This window comes from Amphiura filiformis, chromosome 6, assembly GCF_039555335.1.
Source record: "Amphiura filiformis chromosome 6, Afil_fr2py, whole genome shotgun sequence".
Taxonomy (NCBI): Eukaryota; Metazoa; Echinodermata; class Ophiuroidea; order Amphilepidida; family Amphiuridae; genus Amphiura; species Amphiura filiformis.
The window spans coordinates 34,368,401-34,387,294 of record NC_092633.1 but is presented as its reverse complement, the minus strand read 5'-3'; the positions used below and the strand labels follow the sequence as shown (position 1 = coordinate 34,387,294).

The 18,894-nt window shown below is 37.5% G+C and overlaps 1 protein-coding gene across 2 annotated transcripts in view; it reads right to left on the bottom strand.

The window, feature by feature from the left end:
- Positions 1 to 4,787: 4,787 nt before the first annotated feature.
- Positions 4,788 to 18,894, bottom strand: part of LOC140155327 (uncharacterized) — a 32,853-nt gene continuing 18,746 nt past the window's right edge. For both annotated transcript variants that reach the window (XM_072178120.1, XM_072178119.1), the window contains 12 exons: positions 18,487 to 18,618; positions 17,537 to 17,737; positions 16,341 to 16,520; positions 15,570 to 15,686; positions 14,887 to 15,015; positions 14,312 to 14,441; positions 12,223 to 12,294; positions 12,030 to 12,101; positions 11,664 to 11,735; positions 11,286 to 11,357; positions 8,915 to 8,992; positions 4,788 to 4,958 (listed from right to left, as the gene is read on the bottom strand). In XM_072178120.1, the coding sequence (XP_072034221.1) occupies positions 4,790 to 4,958; positions 8,915 to 8,992; positions 11,286 to 11,357; positions 11,664 to 11,735; positions 12,030 to 12,101; positions 12,223 to 12,294; positions 14,312 to 14,441; positions 14,887 to 15,015; positions 15,570 to 15,686; positions 16,341 to 16,520; positions 17,537 to 17,737; positions 18,487 to 18,618 (1,424 nt within the window). In that variant the 3' untranslated portion in view covers positions 4,788 to 4,789. The remainder of the gene's footprint in view (positions 4,959 to 8,914; positions 8,993 to 11,285; positions 11,358 to 11,663; positions 11,736 to 12,029; positions 12,102 to 12,222; positions 12,295 to 14,311; positions 14,442 to 14,886; positions 15,016 to 15,569; positions 15,687 to 16,340; positions 16,521 to 17,536; positions 17,738 to 18,486; positions 18,619 to 18,894) is intronic.

Below are 18,894 nucleotides of genomic sequence, written 5' to 3'. Positions count from 1 at the left end.
TCAATCAGGTTACCCACCTTTAAACGTTTTCTGTAAAACTTTTGTGTTTGCTAGGAATGCCCATGGAATAGTAAGACCTGCTGGTGGTGTTTACCACATTTTGCCACGTTTTATCATAATCTGTAAAAGTTTACTGTCTATAGTTTTGTTCACACCATCTAAACGAAACATATCTCGGGGCTTTAAAATTACCATGAGTAGTGAGAAAAATTATGAACTTTTTGCTGATACCAAAATCTTATGCATGCAGTTTGGACGAGGAAAACGGGGAATGAGACTGACGATCTGGTTATACACCTTTAAATCCACTGCATTATATTTTATGTGATATTTATAACATATTAAAGAGAAGCTAAATAATTAAATAGGACATCGATTAAATAGTTCCGTAAGTGACACTGAACTATAAAAAGATTGCATAAAGTGCAGTGGCATTCATAATACCGAATAACATAATTTTATTATATTAAACTGGGCTCAAAAGGAAACTTATCATTTTTCACATTGTCATATCTTGAACATATGGCCATCAAAATGAACCAAACCACAGGATCACTTCAATACTACTCTGACTCCAATACGTCAATATCCAAACGGTTACCTTACTGACAGAGGGACTGACAGAACTGAAAAATGGAAATTTCGGTAACAGAGTTCAAAGCACGTGAAGAAGTCAAAACAAATGAAGGTATTCGCGAGAGAGTGTTGGGCGCATGGTGCATATACATGTGTCCAAAGTATTCCGTGTTCGCCTATGTCGGGGTGTGGTACGGGCGTTATTTTTGTGAGGCAATCCTGAGACAGGAAAGTCCACATTGCTGTTATAATTGCTTATTTACACATACATTAAATGGGCTGTGTCAGTACATTTTGCTGTTGTGTCAGTTGGGCAACTGTTGGCTACTGGCATCTGTTTAGAGTATTGGAGTAATCCTGTGTGTAATTTTGGTTCATTTTGATGGACAGGATTTTAAGATATGACCCGATTTGAGCCCAATTTATATTTAGACCGTACGTTTGTATACACAATGTAGTGCCTTACTCGATTCGCCGAGCGCGAATAGCGACAAAAGCAAAAATTGGCTTTTCGTCATTAAAAAAAATGGTAAAAAATATCCGGCAATGTGCGGTTACAACGAATTGTATTTATGAAAATAGATTAATATAATCAGTGATAAATATTCACAAAATACACACTTTATGTGTGTACTAACTCTTTTGAAAACATCATTAAAATACTATAGCTTAAAGGTGGTACCGTGTTCAGGTAGTATTGATATTAAGTGCTCATTTTTCGGTTTTGCATAGTCATACGTGGCGCATCTATTTTAAAAACATTATTTACCACTTGCACTCGAAGTATTTTATACAAAACATTGTATCACAAAAGGTTATAAAGTTTATTATTTAAAATAAAAGGGTTTATGCCCCTGGCAAGCCTGTAGAAAGTCTTGAAAAGTAACATACCAGCTGAGCTGAAGACACTCAAACAAGTCCCATTGAAATGGAGAATGGGAAAGAAAACCCTCATGCAAGCTTTTCGTTTCACCTTTTTATATCGGGCTGTTTACAATAAAGATAACAAAATTCACCATCCCTAGACTTGCATATGACAGATATTAGTGTTATAGAATATAATGTAAGTGTATAAGCAGGATTTATTGGAAATGACGGCGGGCTTATATTTATGTGGACTTTTGAAATTTTGTCCTTAAAAAAGGGTCGATTTCAACGTTTATACCTTCAAAAAAAGGGCTGATAGTCAGTGTTTTTACAGAAAGAAAAAAAAGTGCGACATTTTGTTCGGATTAGTATTTTGATGGGATGCATCGCACGCCCTGGCTGCGGCTTTGATTGTATTAATGCAAGAAATATAAGAAATATACCGTAATATCTGAATATCGAATATCAAGATTAGGTAATTTGTGCAGTGCGATAACCAAAGTCGTAAAGCCAAGAGAAAGCAATGCGCGCGAGATCAAAGACCAAAGTGGAGTCCGGTGTGAAAAACCACTTGAAAGACATGCGAGAAGCGACAAGGCAGATATTTTTTCCCGCAAGCAACACCCTTTTCCGCAAGGTCACTGATATGAAGATTTGGGGGACGTATCAGAATGTCTGGAGGACGTACTAGAACACCATGATTAGTGAAGAGAAAGTTCCGAAGCACCTATAGAAACGCAACCCTGTGAAGTCCACAGACACCCTATCTGAAGGAAACATGTAAAGAGATTGTCTATCCTTTAATCTCCAAACACACACTGGATGCCAGATCCCCCAGATGGAAAGAAGCTGAAGTCACAGCTATCTTCAAACTTTAGTGCAGCCGACAGTTACTCATAGTGCAAATCAGCCAGTTTATCTTCTGTTGTGTGCAAACCATGGAATCGATAATAAGAGTCTGCTCATGACCTTCATGCGCACAATGTTGTTAAAGATGAACAACATCGTTTTATACAAAGCCACATAATTCATTGAGAATAGAACTATGGACGAAACTGCTGAAAGTGGGTGCTAAACTGGTGGTGAAATATGTGGTGCAAAAGTGGAATAAATCCGTGGCACTTTTTAGGCTAAAACCCGCATACGCTTTGCAAGAGAATGGTTATTCCTTACATGAAGTACATAAATAATGGTATAAACCTTTACTTAAAGAGAGGCAGAGACAAACTGGAGATTGTGCAGCGCAGTGCTAATATGTCCCATCACTTAGCTTGTACCATGATTACTGCTGACTGACCTTCCAACTCTTGATTACAAAAGACTGACCTCATCCAAGTGAACACAGTTCGCATTCATATGGTTTGTGATATGACCGAAATGTAGAAAGACTGTAAGGCCATGATCTGAAAGCAGTATCGCCAATTTACGTCCAAACTGCTTATCAAAGGAATGTGTGACTATTGGAATAAACCAGCTGTTGTTCAATCTACATCTTCAAGATCAGTATAGAGGAGGTTCTCATCATGTTCACCAAGCATATTGACAAGTACAGCTTCTCCGGGGTATGCAGAACATGACCAGAAGCTATCAGATTATCATTTCTGGATATCCATATCCTGGGATCATGTAGCCCTGCTGCTCCCAAATTGTATTCTGTATTCTACTTTAGATTTAGGTTTTTGTGTGAATATGAATGGGCGTTAAAGAGCGATCCTTATGGCCTTGCAGCGCCCAAATCTGCAGGTAAATATATAGAAGGTGGATAGTATCCATGTGTATATTATATAATGAGTAAAAGTTGCAAAAAATTACTTGTCTTTAATACTTCATGTGCTTATATACTTTATATCTGTGCCACCAATCTTCTAATCCTCTCCGCCTCTGTCTCACGGTCATGGAGCTCATTAGATGTCAGACTGCCCAACTCGTCATCACCGTACGACGCCATTTTACACGTAGAAAACGTGTACAGATAAGGGTTAACTGATGAATTGATAGGGAGGATGAGAACGACTGACCAAACGAACATTACAGTGGGAATGGGAAAACCACATTGGGCTAATATACCCATGATGATTACCGGCATCCAGCATAGGAAATCAGTCACGACAATCATGCCCATCTTACGCGCCATTTTGGAGACTTGTTCTTCGTTAGTTTCCATTTCAGACTCATCTACATGACTACGGGTTTCTTGCACTACTTCTTCAGCCATTTCTTGGTCTTTGTCTTCTTCATCGTTGTCGTATTTGGTGGCTTTGAGATCATGTTGAGGCAGCCCTGGAGGAATCTCATCCTTTCCGTTATCGATGCCTTTTTCATTGCTATCCCCTTGGTCGTCGTGACTTTCTTTTATATCATTTGTGGGTTCATCTGTGTGAGCTTCATCTATCTTGGCTTTTTCTGCATCAATAGTTTCATATACGTGCTCCAAACCATTGCTTTCCTTCGTATTGATCTCCGGTTCCGTTGTTTCCTCTACATTCTCCGGCTTTTGAACTTTTCCTGTATCCTCATGACCGTTTTCGCCTGAGCTCAATTGACTTTTTGTGTATTCTAGCCCATTTTCCTTCGGATCTGCTTTCAAGTTGTCATCGTAAACGTTGTCAACTGCATCATGGCTTGGTTCTGTATCCTTAGGCGCTACAACCATATCTATAACTTCTCCTTGGACTTTCATGGCCGCTTTTGTCATCTGTCTAAGTTTTCCGAAGATAATAGAGTAGCACACCGTTATAATAAGAAAGCAGAGGAGGTTAAGACCTAAGAAAATCGCAATTGAGAAATACCAGGCAGGTTTAGTTCCACCTGCTACTTTCACAGAGAGAGTGCGATTACCCAGTGGATTATCAACATCGCCTTCCATGAGGCTAAAATCACTAGGTCGTTTGACTAGTGGTAAGCCAATACAAACATCCGTCAGCTCATAGACATCAGAATCAGGGCTAGCTGATAGAATCGCAACCAGACCGATCATGATTGAAAAACCCCACAGCGAAAGCCCCATAAAGACAGCTACTGGCATAGTGATTCGCTTCCCAGTGGACGCACAGGTTACCTTAATGAACTGATCAACACTGATAAGAACTATGAAAACACAGATGATTCACTTGATACTAAGGAAATAAACCCTGCAAATTTACAGTAGAATGAACTTCGCCAAACGTTGGAGTAAATATAGTAATCTTCACCGTAATATGTATCTGCTATCCCTAGAATGACCATATAGATACCCATCATGAAATCAGCAATGGCTAGATTCCAAATGAGGAATGCTTGCACACGGAGGGATCATCGCCACCACCTTTACCAAAGAGAACTCGCTTGGTACGCCAAATCAGAACTATCAAGTTTCCAAAAGTGCCCCAAAACCAATAAACCATACAGCAAGCCTAAGAACTGTAGTTTGTGTGATGCTTCCGCAAACGAAAAGTGGTGGTGTAGGTTCGATTGAAATACATTCTGCCCGTCCTCCATCTTCAAAATTGCAACATAGTCTGTGGTTATCAACGTAGCTGTAGAGGAGAGAACAAACAGGACACACGATTAAACCATAGACTCTGAATGATCATTATATTTATGAAAGCGATACCATAACCATACCCTATATTATTTGGTCAATTCCAGCCAAAGCGGGACAAAATTCTCTCTGGGGGCCCTTTTGAAAATGTTTTCCTTTTCAATTCTAGACTTCTCAAATGAGACGATCATATCTAGTGAATCATCAGGTGGAAGTGCCATCGGATTGAAAAATAACTTTTCTTGCTAGACCAAATAAAGTGTTAAATGCGCATATGCATGTTACCCACGAATTCAAGCCTTTTTCACCTGTTGTACGCCATAAAATTTCACTTTCTTTAATATCTTTCAAAATTTTATGTGTGACTCATATACACTAGAAATCGGTGAAGACTTTGAACGTAAAATAGAATTTTATTACATAATATATCTACAAAGAAATATTTTGGTTATTACAAATTTTAAGAAAGAACCAGGTGTACAGTTAAGATTGTGTCAATTCTTCGAACTCTTTCCAAAGTGGCTGTCATTTAACATTACTGTATTATTTCGAAAGATTAGAATAAATGCTTCATATAAATATAAAGTTAGATTTTGTATCTCGTCGCAGGATGAGGATCTCGGATGGATTCGTGGGTAACAGCGTCTGGAAAATAGCAATTCCTATTTTTTTTTAATAAAAAAAGCGCAGTTAAAAAACTTTTCCGTATGTTAATAATTCAGGCTGCAATGGCACTAAAATGAATTTTAATCAAAATACAAACTGCATGGACTATTTAGAATGGATCATTATGGCATTTTGGGTACAAATTTTTGAGAATAATGAAGTTGCCAAATTCAAATAGACAGAGCAAACAGTTTTATATTATTATTTTAGTAAAATCATTCCATATTTTCATGCAGCAATATTCTATTAACTCGTGTTTGACAGTTCCTATGAACTAAAACACTATCAATACATTGTTAACTATAATTTAAGTAGGGATTCGTGGGTAACCAAAATGTTCGTGGGTAACACATATTTGAAGGTATGTATTGGTAAGCGGCAAAATAGAAAATATTACAGAAGGTTGGAAACCATCATGCGGTTATTCCTCCATTGTGTTTCAATGATTCCCGTTTCTCTAACCAATTGCATTTACCCAAAAAATGGTAATTTAGGATAATCAATCAAAACTTCATGATACAGCTTCAGTATACCTTCAAGAGGACGCTATTAAACAGGACTGTTTTGGAACCTATTTCGCATGTTTTCAAAATGTTAAGATGCATAAGAAACATATAATTTACGAGTAAATCCTTGGATTCGTGGGTAACGCCGAATTCGTGGGTAAAGCTATAAGTACTATAGTACCGTTTGGGGTTTGCGTTTCTTAGGTGCATAAACTGTAAGTACTGTAAAAATTATAGCATACCTATGGCTTGAATATGTGCTGATTTAAACTTAAAATAAACAATCTCCTTGTTTTTCAAGGTTAGCATCTATTCGGGATTCGTGGGTAACAAAAGTTTAAACCGTCGGAGATTCTTTTTTAAAGCGGTGAACGTATTTTTACAATTTACAATTTTAAGCGCTTGTCAAACTAAATTCAGTGTCCAAAGTCATTAAATGTTAATTTAAGTTATGGCAATTATATTTGCTGGACTTGTGGGTAACAGTTGATACGTGGGTAACGTCAAATTTGATTTTATGGAATTTTATGGGTAAAACGTATTTGCATAAAATAATCACTTGGACCTCGGAATTATAGAATAAAACTTCGTTTCATGATATAGTCATTTATGGCATATTCACTTGACATTTTTCAGAACGATCATTTTATTTTTGATACGCGGTAACAAAATTATTAGCCAAATTGACTTAATGGCCTCTAGAGTCCACAAACTTTGGTGGAATTCAATCGTTTTACATATAATGAGAGATCATGCAAACGCCTTTCTAACGGTAATAATTTCATTTTGATTGACGGACATGCAATGACATATATGGTGCTTTATCTTTGAATTCGTGGGTAACGCCAATTCATTTAAGCCATCATAACTTGTCCCCTGGTATGACTTGCTAGTAAAGGCCTAAATGCACAAAGAGAGCACATTGGACGTGACATGATAAGCTCCATCAATAATGTGATTTCCTTTATTAATGACATTTTAAAGTGGAAAGTTAACATAGAGAGAATTTTGTCCCGCTTTCGCTGGAATTGACCATTTACATTTTCTCGTGTTTGAGTTCATGATGACTTTGCATCCTGTAGGTGGCTTCATCATGTCGATGCCCTGGTCATTTGAGATCCGTTTATTGCAGTCATTTGAACTCCATACAAAAGCGGAAATATATTATGCGGGATCCGTACCAATAAATATTGGGCAAAGCGGTGAATCAATATCGGTTTGCCGCTAGCGTTTGTGGTGCGACTGCGCAGTGAAGCAAAATCGTCGCAAAGCGGCAAGCGGCAGGAAAGTATGAAACCAGCATTAAGATTGTGTTTAAGACACAGCGGCATATACAAATAAAAGAAAAAAATCGCAGCACGAGAGTCGTCGAAGTTAATTCCCGAACAAACTTAATCATCTATGAGCGCAAAATCATAGCTATGATTACACAAAAGAAATACAATAACATTTTACTTGTACTTTATTTAATTGGTCGGAGGTATTTGTTTCGTTCATTTTGGGGGAACGATGCTTCTTTAAAGTCCACACTGTTGCCAAATTAAATGATACCACGTTTTGGTTTGTGATTTAGTGCCATAAAGGAGCCGTGATACAGGGTGTCTAAAAAAAAGAGGCCCCTCATTGCGCCCTATTTTTCTCCTATTTCTGACAAATTGGTCAAATATATTTTGGTATGTGAAGAAACCTTGAGTCGTTAGCTTTGATAAACCAAAACAATTATATCAATCGGCTCACAACTTTTGAAGATATACTCTTTCAAAGAATTGTACCCGTTTTTCACTCTGTCCACGGAGAAGGTTTGGCTACTTCAAAGGTTAAAAGGACTACACATACCATGCATGAATATCAAACATTCCTCAATGAAATTTTTTATAAAATAACTTTATTTATGGAATGGGCTTTACCGGTGGGTTTATGGGCAATGGATTTTGTTAATAGTGCCATTAATTTGTGGGTAAAATGGATGCCGAATGGGACTTCTTTTGCTTTACTTGCAATTACTTGTTTTTTCTTGGTTATTTATGCCTTGTTGTTTTATTATGTTTCTTACTTTCTTACTTTGTTGTTTCTTGGGTTTTTTTTATTCACAACAAAAGTCATTTCTCTTTTTAGGATAAAAGGTAGCCCTAAAAGGCTGTTTGGTTTGTCTTTGGGTCTTCTGAAGTGAGTTTACTGTGCTGCTCTGCCCTCTACCTGGTTGCCTCCTTGGCGAATACAGGTTGCGTACCATCCTTGTGCGCCGGATACTTGTGAATGCATTCAGTAATATGTTTGCAAAGATCTTGGATTTTGCCACAAAGGAAAAAAAATCAAGTGGTGTGAGGTCTGGTGATCGTGCAGGCCACCCCACAGCATGGGCCATCCCAACCACTCTGTTTGCTATCCGTGGACAGAGTGAAAAACGGGTACTTTTATTATATTTAATCAACTTTTCAGAAATAGGAGAAAAAGAGGGCGCAATGAGGGGCCTCTTTTTTTGGGACACCCTGTATCTTGTTTATGTCTATATATCATTTTAAACTTCATAATACCAGTAACAAGTATAGGCAATATTGATGTGGAGTAACTTGTATAGGCAATAATGGTGTGGAGTAACTAATACAAACGCGTCATCAGGCGAAATCATGATCAGTGGTAATTATTTATTCTTCTGTGTTACGTCATTAGTATAATCAGTTGCTCAACACGCTCAAAGTTAATTTTCACAAGAATTTCCTCGGCTTAAAAACGTTACAGGGGTTGATAGCCTTTTGCGGGGTTTTATTTTTTGACTTACAATTTCGTCAATTCGCTCAATCCAGCAAAACCTGCATATCGTACTTCTACTGGTAATGATGAATTCGTTACAATCACCCTACATATAGTAGAAAAATAGAAAACATCATAACATTATCTTGTCAAGATCATTTAAGTCGTATGCAGACTCCGAGTATTGTACGTAAAATATTGTATGTAACATATCTACGTTATTTAATCTATTGCCATTCTATTTCCAGTAATGTTTAAGTTCTACACTGTAAAAACAAGTGTTTATATTTAAACACCATATTGTGTTTATCAGAGCAACACTTAATAAACACATAATTCATGTTAATGGTCTAACACTAATGTTCATAAATTAACACTTGGTGTTATATTACAAACACTAATGTTTGTAATATAACACCAAGTGTTAATTTATGAACATTAGTGTTAGAAAAATTAACATTAGTGTTAGACCATTAACATGAATTATGTGTTTATTAAGTGTTGCTCTGATAAACACAATATGGTGTTTAAATATAAACACTTGTTTTTAGTAACAATGTTTGATGACGAAAATCGATAATATGTTACATATAATATCTAGCAGAAATATATTATCGATTTTACGTCATCAAACATTCGTTAGAACTTAAGCATTACTGGAAATAGAATGGCAATAGATTAAATAACGTAGATATGTTACATACAATATTTTACGTACAATAAAAAGTCTGCATACTGCTTTATAGTATCATTGAATAGATTCATTAATCATCCGGTCTGATGATACACAATATGATATTAAGAGTCTTTCCAACAAAACCAAAATTTACTCACTAATTTTTCATGAACAAAACGTTATTTCATGATATTTCATGATCCTTTCGGTTGGACAAATCCCTGTCGTAAAATTCTTTGCAAAGAGTGCAACACATGTGTACCAGGGGTTTAAATGTGTATCCCCCAGGACACCAACCTTTCTAGCTTCCTTTTATGGTCTCAAAAAACTTGATCATTCATGGCACTCCGGCCATATTCAAGGTCAAAGGTCAACACAGTGGTCAAATTTCAAATCTGGTTAAAAGCACACCATATGTTATTCCTCTCATTTCAAGGATTCAGAAAACGTATGACCTACCCGCGACGTACCGTTCTTGAGTTATAAGCAAAAAGGTCTAATCTGGGGAGGTCAGTTTTTGACCACACACATACCACAGGAGCCAACATTTAAAAATGCTCCAATTTTAACGCAAATAGTCTTGCTTGTCATGTAAAAACAAGTCTGTCCGTCATGCCCTGATTGTCCCCCATTACCATTTCGAGAATCACATCTTTTCCACATGCATGGTCTACAATCTGAGGGGGTGGTATATGAATGGCTTGATTTTCGAACATTTCCATGAACATAATTCACCGCGATCGGGCTTACCGCTGATCCCATCGCATCACCGAACTTGTAAATGACGCCTCTGAATTAAAGTAGATAGTGAGGACGAAGTTTATTTTGCAGTCTCTGCGTTGTCCTCGACTTCAAGCAATGTTCTGTTCTTAAGATCTTGGTTGCGAGAAAAGCGATCTCTAATTATTAATTCAAGCGTTTTTGGACACGTGACCGGGGTGTTGACGAACAAACATGCTACGTCATGTGACACAATAATCTCATCCTTCTGCCAGAATCATTATTACTGATTATGTGTCAAGAGAATGTCGTAATTGACTGGGCCACTTCATTATGAGAGGAAAATCGCAAAGCAAGATGGGTCAAGGATGCAATACGGATTCGCAAGAGGGGGGACAACACCAAGAACAGAGAGGAGGGCATATTCTTTCTAGTCACATATTTGATCCTCTACTCAAGACAAACGCTGGAGGTAGGCGTAACATTTATTTATAGGCCTAACATTCGGCCGAAGCCAGGCAAAGCCCAATAGTACTCAGATGCTACTAAATTCAAGGGATGCCAACCGGACTTCCAGGACAAGGATATGGGAAGAGATCCGATTTCAGAGGAAAACCGGAGCACCCGGAGAAAAACCTGCGAGGACGAGCATAGATCGGCAACCAAACTCACATGTGGCACCGCGGGGAATTGAACCCGGGCCATTAGTGGTGAGAAGCGAGTGAGAAGACCACTACACTACCCCGCCCTCCGGGAAAATCAAAACATCCGGTCAAGAATCCTGCTCCAAGCAGATGGATCAATTACATCGTCAACGTTTTCATTTGGTCTTGGCAAATGAACTAAAAAATAGCATTTCATGTTGTGTTTTGTTCGAAAAATAACAGTATTGTAAAATTATTAAACACATCGGCAACAGAACATTTTATTTAAAAAAAATATCTCTCTGAGACTGTGGTAAAAGACGATCTTGGATAATAATTCAATACAAATGTATACTTACAGTGTTTTTAGATAACGGAGTCCGATAAAAGCAAAACCATAGATTTCCTGAATTGGTACGTTTGACAGAACCCTGAAACAGCCAAAAGTATTTTAAGTTTATGTGTTTCATCTTTCAAACTGATCAGTGGCGGCGGTAGCAACTTTAGGAGGACGAGCTCGGGGGACGAACATAATTTTGTTCTGATTTTACTTTATCATTTTACTTTTTATCATTACTTTACTTTTTCTTCTATTATGAATTTTAGGGTGTCCCCGTGGAAAATTTTAGGGGGACGTGTCCCCTGCTTTCGCCCTCTATAGGCCTAAAGCTGATTATGAAAGTAATAATTGTTATCACTGTTCTTATCGATATATAATATAAAACTGAATTACTTACAGGCCTTGAAGTTTGACTAACTCTCTAAACATGTTGGGGCCTAGAACTCGAATGGGGTTGTCAGACAGGTCCCTGAAAGCAAAATACATGGCAGTGAAATAGGTGATAACAAGATACTGCAGTATATATGATAGTTAAGTCTAGAGTGGTTTACTTGAGAACAGATATACATTTAGACCAAGTAATAGATACTTTTTAGGCCTTACAGCAAATTTCTACATAGAAAGTTCAAAGATAAAACAAACCATTAGTGTGTTGTTAAACTTATTCACTACACTTTTTCTGACAGTGTAATGGTTCAAATGGTTGTATTACGACCAGAAAAGCTGAAGTCACAGAATAGTTAATTAGAACACAAAAACTTACAACCATTGGAGGCTGCCAAGTCCAGCAAAGGCTCCTTGCCTAACAATTTCAATATTGTTACCAATCAATGCCCTATAAATATAGACATGATAGAAGAAACGGGTAAACAGATATTGGTTAACATTTGCCATGACGAAGTTAAAGAATAAAATTAGTGTATTTTGAATTACAGTGTGCATGTATGTTTACTTACAGTGATCTGAGGTCTGTGTGAAGCTTGAAAATGCCTTGTGGTAACGTTTGAATGGATGAACCACCGAGCTCGCTGTGACAAATAAAAAAAATGCTACATGATGAAATTCAACTTAAACAGCGGAGTACTGGGGTGGGACAACAAAAACGTGTTTTCTGGATCGACTTGGAAGCGACAGAGAATTTTCCTAGGGTACCGTACGTATAATGTGCTGAAATATCAGTAAGATCGAAGCATGTTTCACCCGGACAATAGATTTGCACAAACTCCCTACTTATTTGCCACTTCACACTGTAGCTCACTATACCATAGAGAAATCAGTAAGAACAACCTGCTGAGGAAAGTAGTAATTCAGACGACACCATGCGCCATAGCCATGTATCAAACATTTGGGTATAGTTTCTTTGGATCCTCCAGAAAATCATCAGGTAACAAGTAGTCTTAAATTGGTTATAATTATATATATGTAGTTAAATATCGACGGCATTTGAGTTGCTAAATTACGGGGTAGTAGGGGTAGCACTCTGGAACATTTCCGTTGTTTTTAAGTCAAATTTAACAATGTTAGTCTTGTTGCATAGATATGAACCACAGCAATACCAAAACTATGATAAATATAATAAAAATAAATAATAAAAGTAAAAGTAAAGGTAAAGGAGACGATCCTGTATAAACAGCGATCGGAGTGCCCGTCTCTCTTTCATTGGCGATTGGGCCAAACTCCTCCATGTAATGTTGCTGTAGGGGGATCGCTACACCTCCTCCACAGCGAGTCTGTTACCTTCCCAGCATTTAAGAATGCCGGTGCCCATTTATACACCTGGGTGGAGAGGAGTAATCGAGATACAGTGCCTTTTAGGGCACAACACGATGGCGTCGCTGGGGCTCGAACCCGCAACCTTCCGATTATGAGTCGGAGCCCGTTCCGCTCGGCCACATAATGCATAATAATGCATTTGTAATGCGCCATCTATCTAGGCAACATATTCCGAGGCGCAAACATTTAACAATTAAAAATTAACACACAATTATAAAAACAGTCGCATAGAAGTCAACTGTCAGAAATCTTAAAAAGATGAGTTTTTAAAGTCTTTTTGAAAACATCAAGTGAATTACAAAAACGCAGATTCCAAGGAAGCAAGTTCCAAAATATGATTATCGGGCAACCATGTCTTTACGGTTGTTTGATGGCATGTAGAATTGTATTCAGTTTTAAGAAAAGTTGAACACTGATGGCGCTATTTATCTTAAATCTCAATGATATAAAGCGAATGAGCGTTCCGATTTCAATGTTAAATCTTGTTTGTATAATGGCATTCAAACATCATAAAAATCAGTAACATAATAGCAGGGACATTTTCAACCTACTATTTATCATGACATGAAAGGATTAACTGGGCTAAATTAAATTAAAAAATACCTATAAATAGCGCCCTCAATTTCCACACAAATAATACAGTTGAGTAAAAATTACAACAAAAAGGCAGAAAAAGATAAAAAGAATTGATAAAGAAAAGAAAGTTAAAATATTTAAACTATATAATTATTTGTATATTAGTGTGATAGCTGTTGGTATGTTTTGTTAGAAACATTAATAAATGATCACATCAAACAACCGTTACCAGAGGTCAAAAGGTCACATGGCTTTGAAAATTATCAAATTGGTTGTCACATGATCCTTCAACTTCTGGTAAAGTCAGAGCTGCCCTAAAATCCTAAATGATTTCATTTTTATACTGTCCCAGTTTATATCTAGGCTTATGAAAAAATTCCAAAACTATGAAAATTGACAACAGTAAAAATGCTAAATGATACCCCTATATAATACTACACCATAACAAACAACTAAGTTCATTGTTTAGCATTAACATTTTAATCATATTTTGAAAGTGAGAGTGAAGTGGGGTTTTTTTACATTCGTCGGGCAGTTTTTAAAGGTTCTGGCGGCCATCTTGGATTATATCACTTACATCCATTTCCATTATTTGCCCCCAAAAGGGACACAATCAAGTGAAAGTTGGCTTTTAACACAAAAAATTGAGCGAATTGACACAGTGCTGAGCACTAAATATAGTACCTTCACACTTACATTATGTGACTGGTTTTAGACGCTTTTTTGACGCTATCTGCATCCCATCCATGGTAGCATTTAACATGAAGATCTCTTGTCTTTTCATTTGTGTAGGTACATACACATCCATCTGGGCAACCTAAAATATCTGTTTCAATAGTAGAATCGAATTGGCGTATTAAAATTGTGTTTTAACTGGTCATTACGACGTGCCATGAAGACAGGATTTGAAGACATGTGTTGCATGTGTGGGGTTAGGGTGGCTGTGGGGGGGGGGTGGTGGTGAGCAATGCAGCATGGTCAGATAAACGTTCACAATCTCGATAAATTAACAAGAAATTGTCATAATGTACGCTTACCAGTAACTGGTTAACCACCAATAATTTAAAGATGCCGTGCCTACCGGTTGTAGTCTCCACAGTTTGGTTGGGCGTAATCAAACTGGCTGCAGAGGAGACTATGGTTGTAGGGTGTGTAGGCCCTATGTGGGAGGGGAGGGGGTATTTTATGTGTTGGGGTGCGTTCATTTGTTGGTCTATGAATCTCTTCGATACCAGAACGCATTAACGTGTCTTGGCTAAGAGTAGACTTACGACATAGTAATTCATCATCGCCAGCAGGGCAGTCTTGAATTCTGTTACAGGTATTCGTCATCGGCACACACGGCGTGAAATTAAGATAGTTTTGCGAGTTGCACAGGTAACCGTCACAATTAACAGTCTCTAAAAAGGGAGAAAAGCGGAAATCGGAAACATTTAGTCTGGGATTTCTGTTGCTATCAACTCTGTTATTTGTACAGATCACAAGATAGGCATACACATTGTTTGTTTGTCATGCATATTTCCACAATAAATTCAACAAATTGTGATAGTGAAAACAAACAAACGATTGTAAAATCTCAAACTAAAGATGTGTCATTTATGCAAGAAAGTGTTTATATTTTCTTCCTCACAGCAAGACAAAATGAACAGTTTTTATTAATCATAGCTAAGACTCTTAGGTCCGATTTCTCGAAGCTTGGCTAGTGGTCATGCTTCCTAGGTAAGCAGGCTAACCCTACCAAGTGGTTTCATTTTATTTCTTACATACTGTACGATGTGAAATATTGTAAGCACTGGTATATGACTGGCTTAAGCCTGGTGGCTTTGGAAGCCTAACCACTAGCCATGCTTGGAGAAACTTGCCCTCTGAAAAACTGATGGCAAGCCATATATTCTTTTGTTTGTCAATTCTCTAGTTAATCAACTTGAGTACATTATATAAATCTTGTACAAACCACATTGATATTCATCGGCCGCATTAATGCAATCCTGAACCCCGTCACACACGCCGCTGACATCAATACATACACCAGAACCCTCTACACATCCAAACTCGTTGTCGTTACAAGGCGCTAAAAAAGTACAACAATCATGCATATATACACCAATAATTATTATGTGCATCATTATGATAATATCAGGGGTGTAGCCAGGGGGAGCTGGGGAAAACTGCCCCCCCCCCCAGAAAATTTTCAGAGGTAAAATGGGGACGGCAAATAGTAAAGTGTCCTGAAAATGACTAAAAATGGGACAAAAAAATGACAAATGAGGACGAGAATCTGGCTTTGCCCCCTCATACTTAAATCCTGGCAATACGCTACTAGATATAGGCCTACTTCTTAATCATTCATGCCATATCTGTTGTATTGCATATCCAGTTAATGTATCCCACCCCGGGGTCCCACCTGAGAATATGATATTTTCATCTCCAACTTATCATTACCACAAGTACAGAGAAGTATATTACGTTTAGCATTCTAATTTTAATCTGCATAATTAATTAGAGGTTATTAGAGTTCATTTAAATTTTTCAAGAAATTAACCCTAATTAATTATGCAGATTAAAATTACAAAATGCTATAAACACAATATACTTCTATTGTGCTTGTACTACATAAATTTACATCTTTGGCCTCGCTTTCAGTTTTCCACTTCGCTAACTCCGCTAACTCCGGCCACTTCGCTAACTCCGGAGTTAGCAGAGCCAAACGCCGCCAATCACCTACCTGTAATCCGTGAGTGATTCACTGGAGCTACGCCTACAACAAATCCTTGATCTCGGACAGTATCGTCGCTAAAAAACTTTAAATGCATTTCATGGTGAGAAGAAATCACAGAATGATATTTTGAGACTCCTGATATCTGCACTATCCCCCATTTCCAGCTGTTATGATCGTGTGAATTCCCTGCATTGTTAGGTGGAGAATAAATGTCCAAAACACGTTTAAATTTCAAAATTGATATTTCAATATTATGAAGTCAAGTGACACGCTACATTTTGCTTCCGTTCAAAAAAATATTCAGGCCGGTTATTTCAAAATGTTCAATATCATATTAATCCAACCTTATCCAATGGCAAAAAAAGAGAAAAACTAGTGTTGCATAGGCCTACAATACGAACAAGCTTAATAACCTTTGACCCCAAATCTGTGAACATCCTATAGACACTGGCTAATGTCAATTCATGTATGCAATTAGTGTCACTCAGCTATGTTGTGTGTGGCAGAAACGCTCTTCAGCAAAGTCATAGTTCATTGAATTTAACCGTATAATATTATGACAAAACAGACGGAAATAGTAACTTTTTGCACAAGATTTGCAATTTAAAGAGAATTGGCCATTGCACATTAAAATGAGGCTAGTATATGGACAATATTAATGTGCTCTCTCATTTAATGACATAAAATTTGAATAATATTGTAAGGAACACTTGAGGTTTTGACTTTTAAAACCTACATTTTGGTCAAAAAAGGTAGTTTTCAACCGATTTACCACATTCGCCTTGCTATAACATTGAATTGCGTTATCTGTTGACCCAATGGGGAAAAGCGTTTTTAGGGGGAAAGTGTTAGCTTTTGTTTGATATTAAAAAAATTCTGATTGGATGAAGGAAACACTTGAGATTTTGAAGAAAAAAAAACGATCACAGAATCCTATTTTCCACTAGATCTCACAATATGACGCTATCATGCACTCAACCGTGTAGTATAACACAGACTGCGTACTAAGCTAGACTCGCTGTGTGATTATCTGTATGCTCGGGTGTATCGAGGTGGAAACTTCGTAGATGCATTTATAACAGAATTGTTTTTGTAGTCAAACCTTTTCATGACGTTATATTAGCTATAACCAGGGCTAGGCATATATCTTATGACAATGTTTGAGGATACATATACATGATATTACTAAAGTCTTTACTCACCAATTTGTAGATAATCGTATGGGAATTCCAATTGCAGGTGTATGATTCGGACTAGCACAACGAATCCTGGCTGTGCAACGATTTTCCAAACGCATGTAGCATTATTCGGATACTGGCCTGGCCAACCAGGAGAGCCAATTAGAAGCATATGGCCTTCTTCGTAGTCTTGTAAATCCACATCTGGACCGGGTATGCAGTCCCCTTAAAATTGATATAACGAAATATGTAGCATATTGAAAAGTGAGTGCATGAGGATTCAAAAGATGCAGTGGGTTGTTTCTGTTACCATGGTGACGATGACAACAATAATAGCTAATAATGATAGAAACTATTATTTTAACCCCATGAGAACTACCTGCCGATTGGCCAAAAAGAAGTTTTTATTATCAATTGGACCAATCAGCAACATTGTTAGAATAATTTCACCACTGACGCAAAAACATTGGGTGAATTATTTGCAAAGCTCCATTCTGATTGGTGATCAAAATCGTGTAATTGACCAATCAGAGGCAATGTTAGATCGGCAGGTAGTGCTCACGATGACCATATACGGACCAATGGTACTCATCATGCTCATAGGCGTAGATCCGGGGGGGTAGGGGTAGGGGATAAATCCCCCAATATTCTGCCACGGGGGTGGTCCATACAAATTTACAATCATCCCCCTATGTTGACGCCTGTGTGTTTGGTTTCTGACCAAATAACCTCATATTTGGCCATTTTAGTCCCAATAGTGCAAATTTTTGCGCGCTTTGCGCAAATTTATTCCAGTTTTACACCATATTTCATTAATTTAGCTTCAATGGCAAAGATTTTCGAAAATTTGTACCATTAACTTATTCTGTCGCCAAAAGGTGCTTGATTCACTATACTTCAAGAAAAAAAATTTAACCCCCACCCCCCCCCTCCATGTCAAAAAGAAATCTACGCCCCTGATGGTACTGACTTACTGCAATGCTGTTCATCCGAACTGTCCGGGCAGATAGCTAAGTCGTTGCATCTTTCACTCAAATCATAGCATATAAGACCAATTCCACTAGTTACATCGCAACTATGGGTTCCATTTTCACAGGAATTCGTTTCTTCAAAAAACCAAAATACAAAATTAAAGAAGTTTTAGTACCGGTATTCATCAATCAGGAAACTTGGACCTAAAGTCGTATTACCTATTGAGTTCTATGAAAACACGAAATAGGCAAAAAAAGACAACTAATATGACTCAGATCTTGAGATGATTTTAAAATCCCAATGCGGAATGCGCTTTTTTTGACTCAAAATCAATTAAGAGATGTTTGAAACTTTCAAAACGTGCATTCTTATACACATAATGATATACTTTCACTAATTTTTACTAAGTT